The 22,500-nt window shown below is 48.8% G+C and overlaps 3 protein-coding genes across 7 annotated transcripts in view; 1 reads left to right on the top strand and 2 right to left on the bottom strand.

Annotated features, from left to right (window-relative positions):
* LOC134092364 (NADH-cytochrome b5 reductase 3) overlaps positions 1-2,587 on the bottom strand; it is an 8,333-nt gene extending 5,746 nt beyond the window's left edge. Inside the window, exons 1-4 of the mRNA XM_062545170.1 lie at positions 2,459-2,587; positions 1,802-1,948; positions 1,255-1,327; positions 775-881 (exon numbers count right to left, since the gene is read on the bottom strand). Of these exons, the coding sequence (XP_062401154.1) occupies positions 775-881; positions 1,255-1,327; positions 1,802-1,948; positions 2,459-2,473 (342 nt within the window). The 5' untranslated portion in view covers positions 2,474-2,587. The remainder of the gene's footprint in view (positions 1-774; positions 882-1,254; positions 1,328-1,801; positions 1,949-2,458) is intronic.
* Positions 2,588-2,934: 347 nt separating this feature from the next.
* On the bottom strand, positions 2,935-16,483 carry rnpep (arginyl aminopeptidase (aminopeptidase B)). Of its 4 annotated transcripts, none has more exons than XR_009940213.1 (12): positions 15,975-16,472; positions 14,287-14,427; positions 13,316-13,467; positions 12,604-12,720; positions 12,114-12,349; positions 11,525-11,638; positions 10,977-11,089; positions 9,823-9,931; positions 9,378-9,602; positions 5,837-5,979; positions 3,322-3,520; positions 2,935-3,258 (listed from the first exon to the last, which is right to left on the bottom strand). XR_009940213.1 is itself a non-coding variant. In XM_062545172.1 (12 exons), the coding sequence occupies exons 1-11, from the start codon at positions 16,398-16,400 to the stop codon at positions 3,374-3,376; spliced, it is 1,923 nt and encodes a 640-aa protein (XP_062401156.1). In that variant the 5' UTR covers positions 16,401-16,473; the 3' UTR covers positions 2,935-3,300; positions 3,342-3,373. The 4 variants fall into 4 exon arrangements, 3 of the variants coding, with proteins under 3 accessions (XP_062401156.1, XP_062401157.1, XP_062401155.1); XM_062545172.1 differs by having other exon boundaries at positions 2,935-3,300; positions 3,342-3,520; positions 15,975-16,473; XM_062545173.1 differs by lacking the exon at positions 14,287-14,427 and adding an exon at positions 14,487-14,627 and having other exon boundaries at positions 2,935-3,520; positions 15,975-16,483.
* A 308-nt stretch (positions 16,484-16,791) lies between these two features.
* Positions 16,792-22,500, top strand: part of mon1bb (MON1 secretory trafficking family member Bb) — a 15,342-nt gene continuing 9,633 nt past the window's right edge. For both annotated transcript variants that reach the window (XR_009940214.1, XM_062545174.1), the window contains exons 1-3: positions 16,792-16,908; positions 18,336-18,442; positions 19,097-19,879. Coding sequence is in view for 1 of the 2 variants with exons in the window: in XM_062545174.1 (XP_062401158.1) it covers positions 18,352-18,442; positions 19,097-19,879 (874 nt within the window). In the remaining variant the exon portion in view is untranslated. The remainder of the gene's footprint in view (positions 16,909-18,335; positions 18,443-19,096; positions 19,880-22,500) is intronic.

Here is a 22,500-nt window from a genome sequence, read left to right on the forward strand (position 1 = left end):
AGGACACAAGTGCTGTCGGGGGGGGAGACACACACACACACACACACACACACACACACACACACAGGACCCTGAGGACACTGTCGGGGGAGACACATAAATTCATGTTACAGACCACTTGGAGGTGCAAACAATATGAACTTTCCTACGTGATTTCAGTGTGAGTTTGCGATGTGATTTCAGAGGTGATGCAGCGTTTGTTTGCACCTTGCTAGACAGCTGCTAAGCTCTGGGGGCAGATCTTAGGCAGAGTTCTATGGGGGCAGATCTCAGGCAGATTTCTTTGTGTTTGTGCCTCTTGTTAGCAGACTCAAAACGCCATTACAATGCTGCACGACATGAACTGGACCGTCACGAAACACGGCTATGCGTGTTCAACTCTGTTACCGTGGAGACACGGCTATGCGTGTTCAACTCAGTTACCGTGGAGACACGGCTATGCGTGTTCAACTCAGTTACCATGGAGACACGGCTATGCGTGTTCAACTCAGTTACCGTGGAGACACGGCTATGCGTGTTCAACTCAGTTACCGTGGAGACACGGCTATGCGTGTTCAACTCAGTTACCGTGGAGACACGGCTATGCGTGTTCAACTCAGTTACCGTGGAGACACGACCATGCGTGTTCAACTCAGTTACCGTGGAGACACAGCTATGCGTGTTCAACTCAGTTACCGTGGAGACACGGCTATGCGTGTTCAACTCAGTTACCGTGGAGACACGGCTATGCGTGTTCAACTCAGTTACCGTGGAGACACAGTGAAATATTCCTACCTTCACCACCAAGTCCACAAATCCGTGGTCGTCGTCGCTGGACACGGGTGTGTACGGGCGCACCACCAGGTTGCCATCGATACGCGCAGACAGGTACACATGCTTCCCTGGAGGACACAACAGGAGCTCAGCCACAGGAACACACACACACACACACACACACACACACACACACACACACACACACTCACACACACACACACACACACACACACACACACACACATCTACACACACACTCCTCATCAGCCAGTCACACCACATCTACAGCTTGATCACCTCATCATCGCATTTCCCAAAACCGTAGCTGCTAACTCACACACACACACACACACACACACTCCATACTGACGCATAGAGAGGTCCAGTAACCTAACCCCTCATCCATACTACTGAACACCTCACACACACACACACACACACACACACACACACGCACACACACACGCACACACACACACACACTCCATCTGTGCTCACCTACGGGCAGGCCCAGGATGTGCTCCTCGCTGGGGAGGGCGAAGCGAAACTTGCGAGTATCATGGCTGAGCACCTGGCAGAGATGCACGCACACACACACACAAACACACACACACACACACAATGCGGTTCAGTTCAGCATTTGGTTAATACTTCAACCAATCAGACCAACGATCCGGGTGCGCCTTTTGGATAAGCTAGTTTGTGATTGGACCCAGCAAACGTGGACAGGATGAGAGAGGTGAGCAGGTTTCCAGTCTGAGGTGCAGGGCGAAATCTAAATCCCCGGCAGATCAGGCTGGGTATACCCAGCCTAGCACACTCCCTCAGATCAGGCTGGGCATACCCAGCCTATCACACTCCCTCAGATCAGGCTGGGCATACCCAGCCTAGCACACTCCCTCAGAGGAGGCAACAGACCCGTCCAAACCCTCTCTGTGTATCCAGCCGAAATATATTTAGTCCATAATTATGTCTTATGCAAAAGCTCGGCCTACAGAGACACAGGTGTGTATTTGTAATTATAATACAGAAATAACCTCGTTACCTCCTTGTCGATGAGCCTGAGCTGGTATTTGACTGTGGGGTCGAGCAGGGTGACCAAAGGCTTCTTCTTCCGGCCATAGAAATAATACCCTACAATGCCAGCAGCGGCCACCACCACCACCCCCGCCGCCACCACCACCACCGTCGACTACAGGAAACATAAACCCACAGTCATGCACAGTCTGAGATGTTAATGACTTACTATCCGGGCTTAAATGTGTTGGTATTCATACGCAACAAATGTTGAGATCTTGCAATAATTTCCCAAAGGTTTGGAGTTTACTCCGAGGCTTAAAAGGAGTGTTTCAGACAGGCGTCGCCAGCCAAGTTTATCCATGACTCACTGAAAAGAATTCCAACGGTAACTGGATTTATCCGAGCGCTCTTTGCCCACGTTATGAGATCGATGCTTAGTTAACGGGCTATGTTATTACATACATGGAATTAACTAACGTTAGACACTTATTCAACCTTATTTAATAATGTTGCCACTGCCGCCACATGCCTTTATCCCTACTTGTACAATCAGAGTCAACGTAATATTAACGTTAGCTAACACTGCTTGAAGTTGAAAACCACTGCTAACGTGAATGTCAGTCAGCTATGCTGTTATCAAACTCACCTCACACACAGCACACATGACTTAAGGCTTGCTTACCACAGGGGCTCTCATGGTTTCCTGGGACTCCCTTGTCAGTAGGTCCAGCCAAAGAAGTCAACCTGCTGTCTGACGCCCCAGTCAGCTAGTGTATGTGTGTGTTTAACCTTACTTCGCTAGCCGCTAATGACAGTATGTAAGCACAGGAGGAGTTAAAAGTATTGAAGTGTCATGGTTGCGCAACAAAAGCGCAGACAACCATATGTCGCCGCTTACACCTTAGAAAGCGGGCCCATCCACAGCATTGCACGGTCTCATGCTTATTCAGTAAGCTCACGCCCCAGACTTCATGGAAAGAAATACTCTTAAAACATTTTAATAGTGCCAAGAACCACCCACACACTGTTAAAATATCTCAAGAAAGAGGCTGCTTGTCAGATAGGAAACAAGTCACCAGGGATAACACCATCTTTTTTTTGTACCTGGAAAAACAACATACTATTTTTGGACAAAATTTAATCACAGTAATTCAAAAGTTGTTTTACAAAACATTTATTCCCAGTCAACATGTTTAGAAAAAAACTTTGCATAATCAATATGCAAAACTATAGTACCACAGTACTTGAATAAGTGCCAAGACATTCCCTTTGACCGAATAGTATCATAATGTCCAAAGTGATGGGTTTGAATAGTATCATAATGTCCAAAGTGATGGGTTTGAATAGTATCATAATGCCCAAAGTGATGGGTTTGAATAGTATCATAATGCCCAAAGTGATGGGTTTATTGATGTAGGCTATAGAGAACCACGCTCCCTCTGCAGCAGGTGAGGTGGTCGGCTCAACAGGTGAGGTTGGCACCTGGGCAGGTGAGGTGGTTGGCTCTACAGGTGAGGTGGTCGGTTCTACAGGTGAGATTGGCACCTGGGCAGGTGAGTGGTCATCTCTACAAGTGTGGTGGTCGGCGTGGGCACGCTCAGCTGAGGATCTTCTTGACGTAGTTGCGGACGTTGACGTGGAGCTGGTGGGCCGTGCTGGAGAAGATGTCCGTGGCCAGCGCCCGTGTCTCCTCAGACTCCCCCCACAGCGCCCGGTACACCGGCAGAGTGTACTTCTGCTTCCCCTGAGAACACACACACACACACACACACACACACACACACAGAGAGAGAGAAACAGGCGTAATCCAACTCATCTTTAGGGCTGCAGCGATCAATCCAAGTATTCTAACAGTTATTTCATCGATTAATCAAGTAATCGGATAAAAATATTTTTATTAATATGCACAACAAGTGTCAAATGTGCGTGTGTGTGTGTTTGTGTACGTGTGTGTATGCGCACGAGAGAGATGGAGAGACGAGATGAATGTGTGTGTGATAAGTCTTTCAGTTAATAGCTCACTTGCAATGTTACATGAACAACTTCACATCATATTGACTCCCGAAATTAGGCTACAGCTACACCATACCAATACGGTACGTTCTAACTAGCTAATACATTAGGCTACACCATACCATTACGGTGCGTTCTAACTAGCTAATACATTAGGCTACACCATACCAATACGGTGCGTTCTAACTAGCTAATACATTAGGCTACACCATACCAACACGGTACGTTCTAACTAGCTAATACATTAGGCTACACCATTACGGTGCGTTCTAACTAGCTAATACATTAGGCTACACCATACCAATACAGTGCGTTCTAACTAGCTAATACATTAGGCTACACCATACCAATACGGTGCGTTCTAACTAGCTAATACATTAGGCTACACCATACCAATACGGTACGTTCTAACTAGCTGACATCAATGTTTACGTTGCCTTGGCTACGATGATGAGCTGCTGTTAACTGCTGGAGGCTTTCGGCTCAGATGTTGCACTATTGTTGACGTGCTGCTGCGGTACACCTGTTCTGCTGTGGTACACCTGTTCTGCTGTGGTACACCTGTTCTGCTGTGGTACACCTGTTCTGCTTTACACATGTTCTGCTGTGGTACACATGTTCTGCTTTACACATGTTCTGCTGTGGTACACCTGTTCTGCTTTACACCTGTTCTGCTGTGGTACACCTGTTCTGCTGTGGTACACATGTTCTGCTGTGGTACACATGTTCTGCTGTTCTGCTGTGGTACACATGTTCTGCTGTGGTACACCTGTTCTGCTGTGGTACACCTGTTCTGCTGTGGTACACCTGTTCTGCTGTGGTACACATGTTCTGCTTTACACCTGTTCTGCTGTGGTACACCTGTTCTGCTGTGGTACACCTGTTCTGCTGTGGTACACCTGTTCTGCTGTGGTACACCTGTTCTGCTGTGGTACACATGTTCTGCTGTGGTACACCTGTTCTGCTGTGGTACACCTGTGCTGCTTTACACCTGTTCTGCTGTGGTACACATGTTCTGCTGTGGTTCTGCTGTGGTTCTGCTGTGGTACACCTGTTCTGCTGTGGTACACCTGTTCTGCTGTGGTACACCTGTTCTGCTGTGGTACACCTGTGCTGTGGTACACCTGTTCTGCTTTACACATGTTCTGCTGTGGTACACATGTTCTGCTGTGGTACACCTGTTCTGCTGTGGTACACATGTTCTGCTGTGGTACACATGTTCTGCTGTGGTACACCTGTTCTGCTGTGGTACACCTGTGCTGTGGTACACCTGTTCTGCTGTGCAGTGGGCACATTGGCCCTTGTGTTCTTTCCTATGTTTGAAATGATCCCAAAACTTTGGACATTCTCTGCCTTTTACAGGCGAGTTCTTGGCTCTCTGTCATCGCACCAACTTGATTGTGAAAGTGGTGCGCGTGTCAGTAATAGCCATGTAGTAATACTAGTCTGTAGTGTCAGTAATAGCCATGTAGTAATACTAGTCTGTAGTGTCAGTAATAGCCATGTAGTAATACTAGTCTGTAGTGTCAGTAATAGCCATGTAGTAATACTCATAGACATATAGTAACACTGTGTGAAACACTAATCACTGAGCTGAACAGGCCACATAATGGAAGTGATAAGAATTAAACAAAGCCTCGAGGCAAAGAATTTTCCTCCATGATTTTTGTTATCGCATGATTAGAGTTACTCAAGTAATTGCTTCAGCCCTACTCACCTTCAATTCTTCCACAAGGGATGATACGATCACAGAACATGTTTTTAAAATAAGGCATCTTAATTTAGACTGCAGCTGAATTACCCTCCAACCCATGTGTGTGTTCCCACCTGTGTGTGTGTGTGTGTGTGTGTGTGTGTGTGTGTGTGTGTGTGTGCTCCCACCTGTGTGTGTGTGTGTGTGTGTGTGTGTGTGTGTGTTCCCACCTGTGTGTGTGTGTGTGTGTGTGTGTGTGTGTGTGTGTGTGTGTGTGTTCCCACCTGTGTGTGTGTGTGTGTGTGTGTGTGTGTGTGTGTGTGTGTGTGTGTGTGTGTGTGTGTGTGTGGGCACCTGTGAGCTGAGGAAGTTGCGGATGTGCTGGTAGCCGGGCTGGTGCTGGTTCTTGGCGATGATCTGGGCCCAGCGGAGACGCAACTCTGCGTTACTCGACTCCACGATGTGAGGGTACTGTTCCGCCAGCAACGCCATGTTGCCTACCACAGCCAATCACAACACACGTACATCACACCTCCTTACCCAATTACAACACACATACATCACACCTCTAAACACCCTTACCCAATCACAACACACGTACATCACACCTCCTTACCCAATCACAACACATGTACATCACACCTCCTTACCCAATCACAACACACGTACATCACACCTCTAAACACCCTTACCCAATCACAACACACGTACACACACCTCTAAACACCCTTACCCAATCACAACACACGTACATCACACCTCCTTACCCAATCACAACACACGTACATCACACCTCTAAACACCCTTAACCAATCACAACACACGTACACACACCTCCTTACCCAATCACAACACACGTACATCACACCTCCTTACCCAATCACAACACACGTACATCACACCTCTAAACACCCTTACCCAATCACAACACACGTACACACACCTCCTTACCCAATCACAACACACATACACACACCTCTAAACACCCTTAACCAATCACAACACACGTACATCACACCTCTAAACACCCTTACCCAATCACAACACACGTACATCACACCTCTAAACACCCTTACCCAATCACAACACACATACATCACACCTCTAAACACCCTTACCCAATCACAACACACGTACATCACACCTCCTTACCCAATCACAACACACGTACACACACCTCCTTACCCAATCACAACACACGTACATCACACCTCCTTACCCAATCACAACACACGTACATCACACCTCTAAACACCCTTAACCAATCACAACACACGTACACACACCTCCTTACCCAATCACAACACACGTACATCACACCTCCTTACCCAATCACAACACACGTACATCACACCTCTAAACACCCTTACCCAATCACAACACACGTACATCACACCTCTAAACACCCTTACCCAATCACAACACACGTACATCACACCTCCTCACCCAATCACAACACACGTACATCACACCTCTAAACACCCTTACCCAAGCACAACACACGTACATCACACCTCCTTACCCAATCACAACACACGTACATCACACCCCTAAACACCCTTAAACACCCTTACCCAATCACAACACACGTACACACACCTCTAAACACCCTTACCCAATCACAACACACGTGCATCACACCTCTAAACACCCTTACCCAATCACAACACACATACACACACCTCTAAACACCCTTACCCAATCACAACACACATACACACACCTCTAAACACCCTTACCCAATCACAACACACGTACATCACACCTCCTTACCCAATCACAACACACGTACACACACCTCTAAACACCCTTACCCAATCACAACACACGTACACACCAGTGTTGTAGTCAAGTCACTATGCCTCGAGTCCGAGTCCAGGTTTGAGTCTCCAGTGTCCGAGTCCGAGTCAAGTCCAAGTCATTAAAAAAAAATTCCGAGTCGAGTCCAAGTCGAGTCCACCTCTCATCCGAGTCAAGTCCGAGTCGAGTCACTATTGATTCAAGTGGAGTACTTTTTGGTCAAGTCGCGTCCAAGTTCCGCACTAGAGTAAGCATAGCCTATAAGGTTTTAAACTAAAAACTAAAAAAAGTCCTAATGGCGGACGCTATGAACTTTCATACAGGGGCGTCTGCAGGAATGAATGGTAAGCGAACTGTAAACACAAAACTCATGGGCAAAGTTGAGTCTTCATCTCAATTTTCGAGTCTGAATGCTTTGAATGTCCGAGTCCAGGTCCAAGTCCGAGTCATTCAGTGCTCGAGTCCAAGTCAAGTCACGAGTCTCTAAATTTAGCTAATGACTCGGACTCGAGTCCGAGTCCTGGACTCGAGTACTACAACACTGGTACACACACCTCTAAACACCCTTACCCAATCACAACACACGTACACACACCTCTAAACACCCTTACCCAATCACAACACACATACACACCCCTAAACACCCTTACCCAATCACAACACACGTACATCACACCTCCTTACCCAATCACAACACACGTACATCACACCTCTAAACACCCTTACCCAATCACAACACACGTACACACACCTCTAAACACCCTTACCCAATCACAACACACGTACACACACCTCTAAACACCCTTACCCAATCACAACACACATACACACCCCTAAACACCCTTACCCAATCACAACACACGTACATCACACCTCCTTACCCAATCACAACACACGTACACACCTCCTTACCCAATCACAACACATGTACATCACACCTCTAAACACCCTTACCCAATCACAACACACGTACATCACACCTCCTTACCCAATCACAACACACGTACACACACCTCCTTACCCAATCACAACACACGTACACACACCTCTAAACACCCTTACCCAATCACAACACACGTACACACACCTCTAAACACCCTTACCCAATCACAACACACGTACATCACACCTCCTTACCCAATCACAACACACGTACACACACCTCCTTACCCAATCACAACACACGTACACACACCTCTAAACACCCTTACCCAATCACAACACACGTACACACACCTCTAAACACCCTTACCCAATCACAACACACGTACATCACACCTCCTTACCCAATCACAACACACGTACACACACCTCCTTACCCAATCACAACACACGTACACACACCTCTAAACACCCTTACCCAATCACAACACACGTACACACACCTCTACACATCCTCATGTAATCCAGTTTGTATTCCTCGAGTGGAACCAGGCAGGTGTGTGAACAGATCATGATTGAGCTGTGAGCCTTAGCTAGAGCTAGATGCTTCAAATGTAGGTCTACATTATAAACACTTCTGTTGAATAGTTATTTATGCTTTGCCATACAATTCTTTCCACTATCACCTTATAGTCATGTGCAAGCAGAATGTTATTTAAGAAGACCCTAACCCTAACTGTGACCCGACCCCTAACTCCAACTCTGACCCCTAACTCCAACTCTGACCCGACCCGTAACTCCAACTCTGACCCCTAACTCCAACTCTGACCCGACCCCTAACTCCAACTCTGACCCGACCCCTAACTCCAACTCTGACCCCTAACTCCAACTCTGACCCGACCCCTAACTCCAACTCTGACCCGACCCCTAACTCCAACTCTGACCCCTAACTCCAACTCTGACCCGACCCCTAACTCCAACTCTGACCCCTAACTCCAACTCTGACCCCTAACTCCAACTCTGACCCGACCCCTAACTCCAACTCTGACCCCTAACTCCAACTCTGACCCCTAACTCCAACTCTGACCCGACCCCTAACTCCAACTCTGACCCCTAACTCCAACTCTGACCCCTAACTCCAACTCTGACCCGACCCTGACCCCCGACCCCTGACCCCCGACCCTAAAGGCCTGACATGCGCGGCGGCTCCCACCCTCAGGCAGCGGTGACCTCCCCAGGATCTGCTCCAGGAAGTAGACGGTCTGGTAGGTCTTCCAGGACGTGAGGCTGACGCTGGCGATGGTCGTCATGTCGGGGCGCGGCTGCCCCCACAGCTCAGCCAGCTGCTCCGCCGGCGTCATCAGGCTCCGCCCAGCCGACAGGTCAGGCAGGTACGGTGGCCACCCAGGGACATTCAGCCAGCTCTCAAACTCCAGACCTGACAATGACACCAGGGGACATCAGACACACCTCACACACAGCACGCACGCACGCACGCACGCACGCACTCACGCACGCACGCATGCACACACGCACACACACGCACACACACACACACATACACACACATACACACACACGCACACCTCACACACACACCTCACACACACACACACACACACACACACACATGTGCCATGTATCTGCCAGTGATGTACCCTTGATCTGGTGCACGCCCTTCTTGCGCAGCTCAGGGAAGTACTCCAAGAAGAACTCCAGTGTGTCCTCGGACATCACGCTGCAGAACTTAAACTTGTCCACGTAGGCCTGAAGAAAGGTCAAAGGTTAAACTTGTCCACGTAGGCCTGAAGAAAGGTCAAAGGTCACTAGGATATCCCCAGCTGCACGCACTCGATTAAACATCACAGTCGCACTCTTAGCAGAGGGAAGGAGTCACAGTGATGTGAGAGTGTATGAGGGTGTTGAAGAGTGTATGAGGGTGTTGAAGAGTGTATGAGGGTGTTGAGTGTTTGAGGGTGTTGAAGAGTGTATGAGGGTGTTGAGTGTTTGAGCGTGTTGAAGAGTGTATGAGAGTGTTTGAGGGTGTTTGAGGGTGTTGAGTGTTTGAGGGTGTTGAAGAGTGTTTGAGGGTGTAGTAGGAGGGTGTATGAGGAGGAGGAGGAGGAGGGTGTATGAGGAGGAGGAGGAGGAGGAGGGTGTAGGAGGAGGAGGAGGAGGAGGAGGAGGGTGTAGGAGGAGGAGGAGGGTGTAGGAGGAGGAGGAGGAGGAGGAGGAGGGTGTAGGAGGAGGAGGAGGAGGAGGAGGAGGGTGTAGGAGGAGGAGGAGGAGGGTGTAGGAGGTGTAGGAGGAGGAGGAGGAGGGTGTAGGAGGATGGTGTAGGAGGAGGAGGAGGGTGTAGGAGGAGGAGGAGGGTGTAGGAGGAGCAGGGTGTATGAGGAGGAGGAGGGTGTAGGAGGAGGAGGAGGAGGAGGAGGAGGAGGAGGAGGAGGAGGAGGAGGAGGAGGAGGGGGGTGTAGGAGGAGGAGGAGGGTGTATGAGGGTGGAGGAGGAGGGTGGAGGAGGAGGAGGAGGGTGTAGGAGGAGGAGGAGGGTGTATGAGGGTGGAGGAGGAGGGTGGAGGAGGAGGAGGAGGAGGAGGAGGGTGTATGAGGGTGGAGGAGGAGGGTGGAGGAGGAGGAGGAGGAGGAGGAGGGTGTATGAGGGTGGAGGAGGAGGGTGGAGGAGGAGGAGGAGGAGGAGGGTGTATGAGGGTGGAGGAGGAGGGTGGAGGAGGAGGAGGAGGAGGAGGGTGTAGGAGGAGGAGGAGGAGGAGGGTGTAGGAGGAGGAGGAGGGTGTAGGACAGAGTCGTACCCGGAGGAAGGAGTCGAAGCGGCTCTGGTCATCCACCAGGTGAGCCAGGTACGAGACGAAACAGAAGCCCTTCTCATAGGGAGTCTCGTTATAGGTGTCGTCAGGGTCCACCCCTACCACACACACACACACACACACACACACACACACACACACACACACACACACACACACACACACACACACACACACACACACACACACACACACACACACACACACACAGTGTCAGAACTCAACTCTGCAGACAAGAGGATGTCCAGTTCGTCTATTCAAACCAATTGTTATGGTTACGGAATTAAGCAGACGCTTTTGTCCAAAGCCACCTATAGAATACATGCATACATGCATACATGCACATACCACATACCAGCCATGCCTCTGCAGTGCTTTTGTCAACAAGTGAGCATAACATGAAGGGGCTAAAAACAAAGCAGGGCTAACGTAGCATGGAGCTACGTATTGCATAGTAGCTGCGATGGTAAACGCTGATATCAGATCACTACTCAGAGTCAGTGTGTGTGTGTGTGTGTGTGTACTCCTGGTACCTGGCTTGATTTTGACGCGTAGCTTGTTGAGGGGATGGTCCTCTCCCGTGTTGTCTATATGCTGCTTCAGCAGGGCGCGGCCCGTGGCTGCTTCCAGACAGGTGTACGCCTCACCTGGGGAGCATCACACAACACAAAGATGTAACCACGGTAACCATCACACAACACAAAGATGTAACCACGGTAGCACTTGAGACCAGAAATAGCTTCGTCTCTTTGAAGTCTTCCATTCTTCTGACCTATTCATTACTAAACAAACAGGATATGTTGTTTTTTCACTCTCAGAAGTCTGTGGACAGACAGATAAACACGTGTTTCTTCTGTACATGCGGTGCGATTAAGGCCACTGAGGAGAAGCATCTAGAACCTGATTAGCGCTCCACCAGCGTCTCACCGTAGAACCGCTGAGGCGAAGCATCTAGAACCTGATTAGCGCTCGAGCAGCGTCTCACCGTAGAACCGCTGAGGCGAAGCGTCTAGAACCTGATTAGCGCTCGAGCAGCGTCTCACCGTAGAGCTGGCGGCACACGCGTCTCTGCGCGTACATGTCTCACCGTAGAACCTGATTAGCGCTCGAGCAGCGTCTCACCGTAGAGCTGGCGGCACACGCGTCTCTGCGCGTACATGGTGAACCCCTCGTTGAGCCAGAAGTCGCCCCAGTTGCCGTTGGTCACCAGGTTGCCGAACCAGCTGTGGCAGATCTCGTGCACGATGACGTCGGCCAGCGAGCGGTCGCCCGCCAGCAGGCACGGGGTCACGAAGGTCAGGCAGGGGTTCTCCATGCCCCCGAACGGGAAGGAGGGCGGCATGAACAGCACGTCATACCTGCACAGGTGCCACACACACACACACACACACACACACAGGTCAGGCAGGGGTTCTCCATGCCCCCGAACGGGAACGAGGGCGGCATGAACAGCACGTCATACCTGCACAGGTGCCACACACACACACAGGTGACTCACCGCAGTGGTCCAATGGGACGAGTACATCTCCCTTTCTCCAGATGTGCGTGTGAACCAATTAGATCATTTCACCATCCCCATATATATACGATATGGGGACCAATGAAAACTCACCTTCCCCACACATACGGTCCAAACAGCTTCTCTCCGACAGACAGGAAGTCTTCGATCACGCCGTCGTATTCCGTCTGCGCTGCCTTCAGCAGACACGGCTCTGTCCACACACGAGTCCTGGACACCAAGAAGAACACACACTCTTCTCATTAGTGTGTGTGTGTGTGTGTGTGTGTGTGTGTGTGTGTGTGTGTGTGTGTGTGTGTGTGTGTGTGAGAGAGAGAGAGAGAGACACGGCTCAGTCCACACACGAGTCCTGGACACCAAGAAAAACACACACTCTTCTCATTATTGTGTGTGTGTGTGTGTGTGTGTGTGTGTGTGTGTGAGAGAGAGAGAGAGACAGACACGGCTCGGTCCACACACGAGTCCTGGGCACAGCAGGAACGACACCATCAGAAGAAAACACACTGCGTCTTATTATTGTGTAATAAACTCACTGCTTATATTGTGTTGTGTTATTTTGGCATCAGTCTAAATTATTTTGGGCCAAACTGGCAGGTGGCACAAGCGCCATAGGTGTGTGTGTGTGAGTGTGAGTGTGAGTGTGTGTGTGAGTGTGAGTGTGAGTGCGAGTGTGTGTGTGTGTGTGAGTGTGAGTGTGAGTGTGAGTGCGAGTGCGAGTGTGTGTGTGTGTGTGAGTGTGTGTGTGTGTGTGTGTGTGAGTGTGTGTGTGAGTGTGTGTGAGTGTGTGTGTGTGTGTGTGTCTCACCTGGGCCCCACCTCTGCCGACACCAGGTCTCCCACAGCGAGCGCCACCAGGTAGGAGGGGATGGGCTGCTCCATGCGGAACAGGAAGCTGTTGTCCGACTTCCTGTGCTCCCACGTGGTGGCGCTCATGACCGCCGTGAAGCCCTCCGGCACCTGCCAGGGCAAAGGGCAAAGGTCAAAGGGCAAAGGGCAAAGGGCAAAGGGCAACACAGCCCGGCACCATAAACAGCTAGCGCCAGATCAAGAGTCCAAAGGGCACACACACTACAGAACACAATCACACACACTACAGAACACAAGCACACACACACACACACTACACACACACTACAGAACACAAGCACACACACTAGAACACAATCCTGACACACAAACTAACAGTCATGCCAAGTGGGCCTGTGCAAAGTGTCAACACTTCACAATGATCTGTGCTAGAGTGCAATTAACAACACTCATGATTATGAATGACAGGGATATCATGAGGAAACAGAACAGGCTGATAGCATACATTACACAATGGCTGATGGCATACAGTACACTATAAAATGGCTGATGGCATACAGTACACTATAAGGCTGATAGCATACAGTACACTATAAGGCTGATGGCATACAGTACACTATAAGGCTGATAGCATACAGTACACTATAAGGCTGATGGCATACAGTACACTATAAGGCTGATGGCATACAGTACACTATAAGGCTGATGGCATACAGTACACTATAAGGCTGATGGCATACAGTACACTATAAGGCTGATGGCATACAGTACACTATAAGGCTGATGGCATACAGTACACTATAAGGCTGATAGCATACAGTACACTATAAGGCTGATGGCATACAGTACACTATAAGGCTGATGGCATACAGTACACTATAAGGCTGATAGCAGTATCAGTAATGAGAGCAATATGAGTATGTCACGCAGTTGATGACCGATCCCCCGGTGACGACCACCGGGACCCACCTTCACCGCGGCCGAGTAGGTGCTCTTCACCGCCGGGGTGTCGAAGCAGGGGAAGAGGGAGCGGTTGAGCACGGCCTGGCCCTGAGTGAAGACGTACGGCTTGGTCTTCCCCGCCGTCTGCTCCAGACTCAGCCAGCACACCTGTTCACACACAGCGGGAGCACAGCACACAGCGGGCGGGTGAGACGGGGACACGTTACCTGCACAGTGGCCGAGTACGGGCTCTTTGTCATGGGCGTGTGGAAACCGGGGAACAGGCTTCTGTTCAGGACCGGGAATCCGCTGGTGTAGAGGAAGGGCAGCCTCCGCTCGCTAGTCTGCGCGGGCACCAGCCACGACATCTAACAGACATGCCCGCAATTTAGCGCCAACTTCCCCCAAGGCAAACACCTCTCCACTCCTAAGTCAGGCAGCCATGGGGTCAGACCTGGTTTTGTCGGTTAAAGTTCTTTTTTTTGCAGAATCTAGTAGACTAGGGGAACCTCTTTAAGATTTAAGAGGGTGCCCGGTGATATCCCTTGGGCAATTTCGTATATTAAGCCTTTCTTGTCCAATGTGTTGACTATAAGGCATATACTACAGGTGAATAGGGTAAAAAAAAATAACAAGCAGATATCACTATGAAACTTCACCAGTTGATGACTTGGATCAATATGAAAAATAAACGCATTACAAGTTTTCTGAAATGTAATGTTTGAATATGCAAATTAGGCATGATGTAATTAAATATGTGCTGATTTGCATAAACTTAAAAAGATCAAATCTGAACATTGGATAAAGCCAATTTTTTTTTTTTTTCTTTTCATTTTGTTGACATAAGAGATGAAAAGTATTTTAGTGAGGGAATTATGGATATCTCATTCAGTTATTCAGTAAATCAGAAAATACTATACCAGCTTTTAAAAAAATCAATTTTCGCCATGTTTTTTGGAATAAAATGTCATGTAAATCAGGCTAAGAATAATATATCAACAAACCCCTCTGCAAAAACCTTCTAAACATGGTTAGGTATAAGACTGAAAAGTTTGGTGTATGTAGATGCTTGTGAAGTGGAGATTTTGTTCTCAGAGTGAGAGAGGAAACTCATCCATATCCGCCTTATATTCAACACATTGGACAAGAAAGGCTAAATATACGAAATTGCCCAAGGGATATCACCGGGCACCCTCTTAAATCTTAAAGAGGTACCCCTAGTCTACTAGATTCTGCAAAAAAAAAAAAAAACTTTAACTGACAAAACCAGGTTCACCTAAATTATGGCATTTGGCTGCCAGACTAATGTCTGCATACAGCCACTGGAGCTGCCACATTACTGTGCGTAGAATGAATCATGTCATGGAGTGTGAATGTGTAGATGTGTAGCCTAATGTTTGCAATTTGACCACACAGATGAACGACTTTTCTTGTGAGTTGTACATATTTATAGGGAAGTGGTGCTTGTGCGCGAGTACTTGGGAATGAGGAACAAAGGTGAAACGAAAGTGCACACGATGGGAAAGGCGAAGGAGAGTGTTTTTGCTGAGGGTGCACTATCTCCTGCGAGCAAAAACTAGCTAGCTAAGCAGCTAATTTAAACCACTTAAGATACAGTTTACTGATGACGGGCAGCATAAACGCTCAATCTGTTTACACGTAAACTGCTTAAAGTTCTAAAACTTCAATTAATGAAGAGACCGGACGATCCTTACCCCTGGTCCGTCGGAGGCAGCATATTTGATAGCCACCCGGAATTTGTCGTCGGCTTTCCACGGCGCAGGGAATTTAACGACCAGAGTGGTACCGTAGCTTGTGAAGTCCCTGGTGAGAAATTCTGCTTTTTTCCATTCGGTGTCATCGTAGCCGTGGCAGAAGGACACCTCTTGAAAGCTCAGAGACGGGTGGATGTCTAGCAGCACTTCGCTTTGTTGGTCCTGAATGCACCTCAGCCGGAGAGTCTCGGTGCCTGACAGACTCTTCTTGTCAAAATCAACGCTGAGGTCAAGATGAAAGTGCTCGATCTTGAATTGACGGAAGCTGGAAGAAGTAGCCACATCTTCAGCTTTATCCGAATGCAAGGCGCTGATTTTCTCCATTTCTTCAGCACAGTTCACCGACGTTACGCGGGGACTGACCATAGGGGACTGACCACACGGCGATATCACAGCAGGCAGTTGAACGTGTGTTCAAGATAGTGCATAATGCAAGACAGTTGCGCAGCCTGTGCTGTGAAATCAAAACGCTATTAATCCGTTTCTTATGTCTGGTGGTGTTTTGTCTGGTGTAACTGAATCGTGGGTCGAGTCACCATATGGCCAATAGCAATGTTTATTTTATTTATTTGAAGCTGTTGTGTCGGTATTTGAATATTATTACCTCACAAAAATCTCATAGGGTTGTGTGAACACACCCCTGGTGAAGTAGGCGGGATAGATACTCACCTCCTCTCTCATTGGTGTATTGTACATCGTATCACTGCAGCGATTGGATAAGTAAATCTGTCACTATTGGGATTCCGGATGTCTCAGTCCGGGAGCTAAATTTGTTTTCGTGTTTCCTCTTCAGTGGCTAGTAGTTACCGGTGGATAAAGTGAATAGTCATGATTCTCGGACTGTAATTCCAATGGGGCCTCATTAAAATATATTGTAAGTACAGCATGTCTAAATGGCTTCTTTCTAAGCATATCCTTCACTTATGTCTTCAATATCGGTTTACTCATTGGCTAAGTGTTGTCCTAGCAAGCTAATTAAACCGACAAGAATTCTGCTAGCTAGCGAGCTATGGCGAGCTATCCGACGCTAGCTGCTAAACTGCTACGGGAGATAATTAACATTAGAATGAATAACTCAAAGTAACCCACGATAGCTACTCATATTTTCACATGAGTATTTTGTCATATGTTTGGTTTTCAAAGGCCTTGCAAAATATAGCTGTCACTGACGCCTGTGCAAGTTAGCTTAGCTTTCGCTTAGAATGATCTGCCCAAGCCAGGCTTCTCAAGGCTTAACGCAGGCAAGAGAATGAGTTATTAACGTCAACTTCTCCAGATCCGTTTGTTCTGGCGTGTATATCGTAACGTTAGCTCGCCATCCGACAGGTTTTAATCTATTTTAGGAGCTCCGTGGCCCAGACTACCATGTAGCTGTATGTGCACCTAGACGGGCATTGTAATGTAAAGTTGTGCCCTGTGACTTGAGACAGTGTTGCAGAGGAAGCTTGATGGCGAGCAGTGGAGTTGCAAGTGAAGAGTACACGGTGGTGTAGCGTTACATGTGGGATCTTGTCAGATTTCACAATAAACTGATCTGATACTGTCAGAAAGGCTTGTACTAGTCCCAACGAAGCTACTACGTTCTCGTCGCAGGAAGGTGAGAGGGGTGTTTCATAGCTCTCGGCCGTGCGGCAACCTGTGCGGTTCTGTGTACAGGCAGCTACTGCTGTCTCGCCAGAATTATTTTTGATGACTTGCATGTGACACGGAAACCAGGAGGTTAAAGTAGCTCCATTGGCGCGCTCGTAAATTGCTCTTTTATATTGCACACTCAACCGTTCGTAAATTCGGAATTATCGCGTGTTAATTCAAAGCGTCACGCTCTCGGAGGGTCCAGAGCGTGTCAGATTGAATGTACGAATGCGCCCTGTGCAACAGCTACCAGAAGGGCTGATTTGTGTGAGCAGCTACTGTTGGCATTCTTTTCTTGCAAATAAATGTTGGTGATGAACGTGGACAGTGTGAACGAACGAAGGCAAGATAAGCGCACCTGTCCGGTCCAGATGACGGCCCTGCGTGCGCATTCAGTAGCTTCGAGCTGCCGGAGCAGCCTGCGGAATTGTCATTGAGAGAAACAGTCCCCACAGCCTGACGTCTCTCATGAAAATACGCCAAAAGATGTCAGTTGGATGTTAGGCATTCTAACACGCTTTTGTCGTTGTCAGCTTGGCTGTGTGTCTAACCAGCTAGATGGTGTTTGCCGTGTTCCTGCATGGCTTTTAGGCAGGAGGGTAGTTAGTTATTTAGTTGTAGAAAAACACCTGTGTGTGAAAAACGTGTGTGACTGCGGTTCCCCTCCAGAGCCTGAGATGTGGAGATGGAGCAGCACAATTCAGGGAGCGGGACGTCCGAGGACACACGGACCAGCCACTCTTCCCCTGTGACCTGCAGCGCACACGCCAGCCCCAGTGAGCATGTTTACACACACACACACACACACACACACACACACACACACACACACACACACACACACACTCAGAGCTTTAGCACCAGTAAGCACGTTTACGCACACACACACACACACACACACGGACCAGCCACTCTTCCCCTGTGACCTACGCACGCACGCACGCACGCACACACACACACAGAGCTTTATGTTCAACCAAGCACCATAGCATTAATGCATAGTTTCCTCAGAAGCACCACAGTGTTAATGCACCATAGGGTTAATAGCTTCATCAGAAGCACCACAGTGTTAATGCACCATAGGGTTAATAGCTTCATCAGAAGCAGGCTTACTTTAAGCATCAGGTCTAAACTCAGCTTTTACATAGTTCTGATCAGTGGACCAGGTTATTGCCCTGTTAGGAAAGCTCTTTGGTATGTGTGTGTGTGTGTGTGTGTGTGTGTGTGCCTCTGTGACTCTGGCTGTTAATGTGTAGACACACACTCTTTCAGAACATTTCATTCTACATCACCTTTGTGTTTTCTTGCTGTTGAGCCTGACTGTGTTTTCTGGTGCGTGTGTGCGTGCGTGTGCGTGCTTGTGCGTGCGTGTGCGTGTGCGTGTGTGTGTGTGCGTGTGTGTGTGTGTGTGTGTGTGTGCGTGTGTGCAGGTTGTGAGGAGCAAGAGCAGAGCAGCGCTTCTTTGTCAGAAAACCACGTCCAGTCAGGAGACGCTGAGTCACTCCCGGACGACCGTGATGCGGAGGCGGGTTGCCCCGGCGTCTCCACGGTAACGGACGGCTCTGCCAGGAGCCAGGATGAGCTGCCCGAGCAGGACTCGGCCCCCGACACCACCGTGAGCGGCCAGAGTGACCGTCCGCCCGACCCCGACCCCGACACTGACCCCGACGCCACCGTGAGCGGACAGAGTGACCGTCCGCCCGACCCCGACGCCGACCCCGACCCCGACGCCGAGGACTCTGCCAGGACCTCAGACGTGGCGTGTGGCGCCGAGGACTCGAGCGAGTTGGTGGAGGCGTGTGGCGAGGATGCGGGCGTAGCGGGTGGCGAGGATTCTGGCGAGTTCGTGGAGGCGTGTGGCGCGGCGGGTGGCGAGGATGTGGGCGCGGCGGGTGGCGAGGACTCGGGCGAGTTCGTGGAGGCCATGCTGGCGCGCAGCAAGCTGGAGGAGCAGGGTCTGGGCACCAAGGGCAGCTCGCCGCCGCTGGCAGAGGCCGGGTCGGCACACCCGCCGGGGTGGCACCGCGACGAGGACGTGACGGCGGACGCCTGGCGGGCGCACAGGAAGCACGTGTTCGTGCTGAGCGAGGCGGGAAAGCCCATCTACTCGCGCTACGGCAGCGAGGAGGCGCTGTCCTCCACCATGGGCGTCATGATGGCGCTCGTCTCCTTCGTCCAGAGCGGAGACAACACCATCCGCTCCGTCTACTCAGGTAACCACACCTGTTCACTAGCGTCTACTCACCTGTTCACTAGCGTTAACTCTCTTGTTCACTAGCATATACTCACCTGTTCACTAGCATATACTCACCTGTTCACTAGCGTCTACTCACCTGTTCAGTAGCATATACTCACCTGTTCACTAGTGTCTACTCACCTGTTCACTAGCATATACTCACCTGTTCACTAGCGTTAACTCACCTGTTCACTAGCATATACTCACCTGTTCACTAGCGTCTACTCACCTGTTCACTAGCATATACTCACCTGTTCACTAGCGTCTACTCACCTGTTCACTAGCGGCTACTCACCTGTTCACTAGCATATACTCACCTGTTCACTAGCATCTACTCACCTTTTCACTAGCATATACTCACCTGTTCACTAGCGGCTACTCTCCTGTTCACTAGCATATACTCACCTGTTCACTAGCGTTTAGTCACCTGTTCACTAGCATATACTCACCTGTTCACTAGCGGCTACTCTCCTGTTCACTAGCATATACTCACCTGTTCACTAGCGTTTAGTCACCTGTTCACTAGCGTCTACTCACCTGTTCACTAGCGTTAACTCTCTTGTTCACTAGCATATACTCACCTGTTCACTAGCATATACTCACCTGTTCACTAGCGTCTACTCACCTGTTCAGTAGCATATACTCACCTGTTCACTAGTGTCTACTCACCTGTTCACTAGCATATACTCACCTGTTCACTAGCGTTAACTCACCTGTTCACTAGCATATACTCACCTGTTCACTAGCGTCTACTCACCTGTTCACTAGCATATACTCACCTGTTCACTAGCGTCTACTCACCTGTTCACTAGCGGCTACTCACCTGTTCACTAGCATATACTCACCTGTTCACTAGCATCTACTCACCTTTTCACTAGCATATACTCACCTGTTCACTAGCGGCTACTCTCCTGTTCACTAGCATATACTCACCTGTTCACTAGCGTTTAGTCACCTGTTCACTAGCATATACTCACCTGTTCACTAGCGGCTACTCTCCTGTTCACTAGCATATACTCACCTGTTCACTAGCGTTTAGTCACCTGTTCACTAGCGTCTACTCACCTGTTCACTAGCGTTTAGTCACCTGTTCACTAGCGTCTACTCTCCTGTTCACTAGCGTCTACTCACCTGTTCACTAGCATATGCTCACCTGTTCACTAGCATATACTCACCTGTTCACTAGCATATGCTCACCTGTTCACTAGCATATACTCACCTGTTCACTAGCGTTAACTCACCTGTTCACTAGCGTCTACTCACTTGTTCACTAGCATATACTCTCCTGTTCACTAGCGGCTACTCATGTAACCACACCTGGCTGAGAATGAATGGTTTGTTCACCAACATAGTCAAGTCAAGTCAGTTTATTTGTATAGCGCATTTGACATGCACAGAGTGCAACCTGTAATAACGCCAAAGGGATGTAATAACTACCAAAACCACCATTGCATGAAAACTAAATGTAATGTAATTAAATCGTTTCTCCTCTTTGCGAGTTACGTGTTTTCATACAGATTAATTTGAAACATGTTGCAAAGATAGGTAGTGTATTTCATTATACTCTTGATTAGTTTAGGCTAACCTTAGCCTAGCTATTTGCTGTACTCTTTATTAATGTAGGCTAGCCTATGCCTATTTGCTGCTCTACTCTTTAATTTAGGCTAGCCTAGCTCTTTGCTGTACTCTTTATTAATTTAGGTTAGCCTATGCTATGCTAATAGCCCATGTAGCCTATGCTATGCTAATAGCCTATGTAGCTTATGCTCATTTATTCATCATCTTCCATCACAGACCGACATGGCGCTCGCATTCTCACCAGCTAAGACCTGACACCTCACTCGACTCGTCATCATTCCCATGTTAAAATCATCAGCCAATCAAGGTGTTCACTTTAATCAAGCTCGTGCATGAGTAATGATGTCGACCATAGCAACGGAGCTTTTATCTTAGTAAGGAGAAAGGGCAACTCCTAAGATAAGAGTAGGTCTGACAGGCTTTGTGAATAACTTTTAAGAGAAAACTCCTAGCTCTCCTATTACTCTTAAGATCAACTGCTTTGTGAATCCAGGCCCTGCTCATTAGCCCCCACTGAGCTAGCTGTGTGATTTAGGAGTACTCTTAGCAGTAACTAGCCTGATCACTAGCCCCCACTGAGCTAGCTGTGTGATTTAGGAGTACTCTTAGCAGTAACTAGCCTGATCACTTGCCCCCACTGTGCTAGCCGTACTGCAGGAAGGCAGATTGTCTGTTGACGAGCGTCACATCAGGCATGACTGGCTCGTCATGCTCCGCCACGGGCTTTAGAGCAGATCTGATGACTGTTCTATTATAAGATCAGGCAAACATCTGTCTGGGCTTTATGATGGGAGCGGATGACCCTGTGAAGATGGCAGCAGAAATAGCTTCTTCATAATACAATGGCATGGGTTGTTCTGTCTAAAGCAGCAGACATTTCTGCTTACTTGACGCTGTTATTGGACTGTTGAGATTAGTTTAGTTTATTGCGCTTATTTCTGTTATTGCACTGTTGTGTGTTGGTGTAGTTTCTTAAGTTTATTTCTCATCATGTTCAGAATGCATTGATCACAGAGAGCA

Source organism: Sardina pilchardus, chromosome 9 (assembly GCF_963854185.1).
Source record: "Sardina pilchardus chromosome 9, fSarPil1.1, whole genome shotgun sequence".
Lineage (NCBI taxonomy): Eukaryota > Metazoa > Chordata > Actinopteri > Clupeiformes > Clupeidae > Sardina > Sardina pilchardus.

Excerpts from the sequence above, each read along its gene's own strand:
- rnpep (XM_062545173.1), bottom strand. The coding sequence starts at position 16,400 with ATGGTCAGTCCCCGCGTAACGTCGGTGAACTGTGCTGAAGAAATGGAG. Across the intron at positions 14,628-15,974 it reads CTGCCTCCGACGGACCAGGG|ATGTCGTGGCTGGTGCCCGC; the intron begins GTAAGGATCGTC and ends CATGTCTGTTAG. Across the intron at positions 12,350-12,603 it reads GGACCGTATGTGTGGGGAAG|GTATGACGTGCTGTTCATGC; the intron begins GTGAGTTTTCAT and ends GCACCTGTGCAG.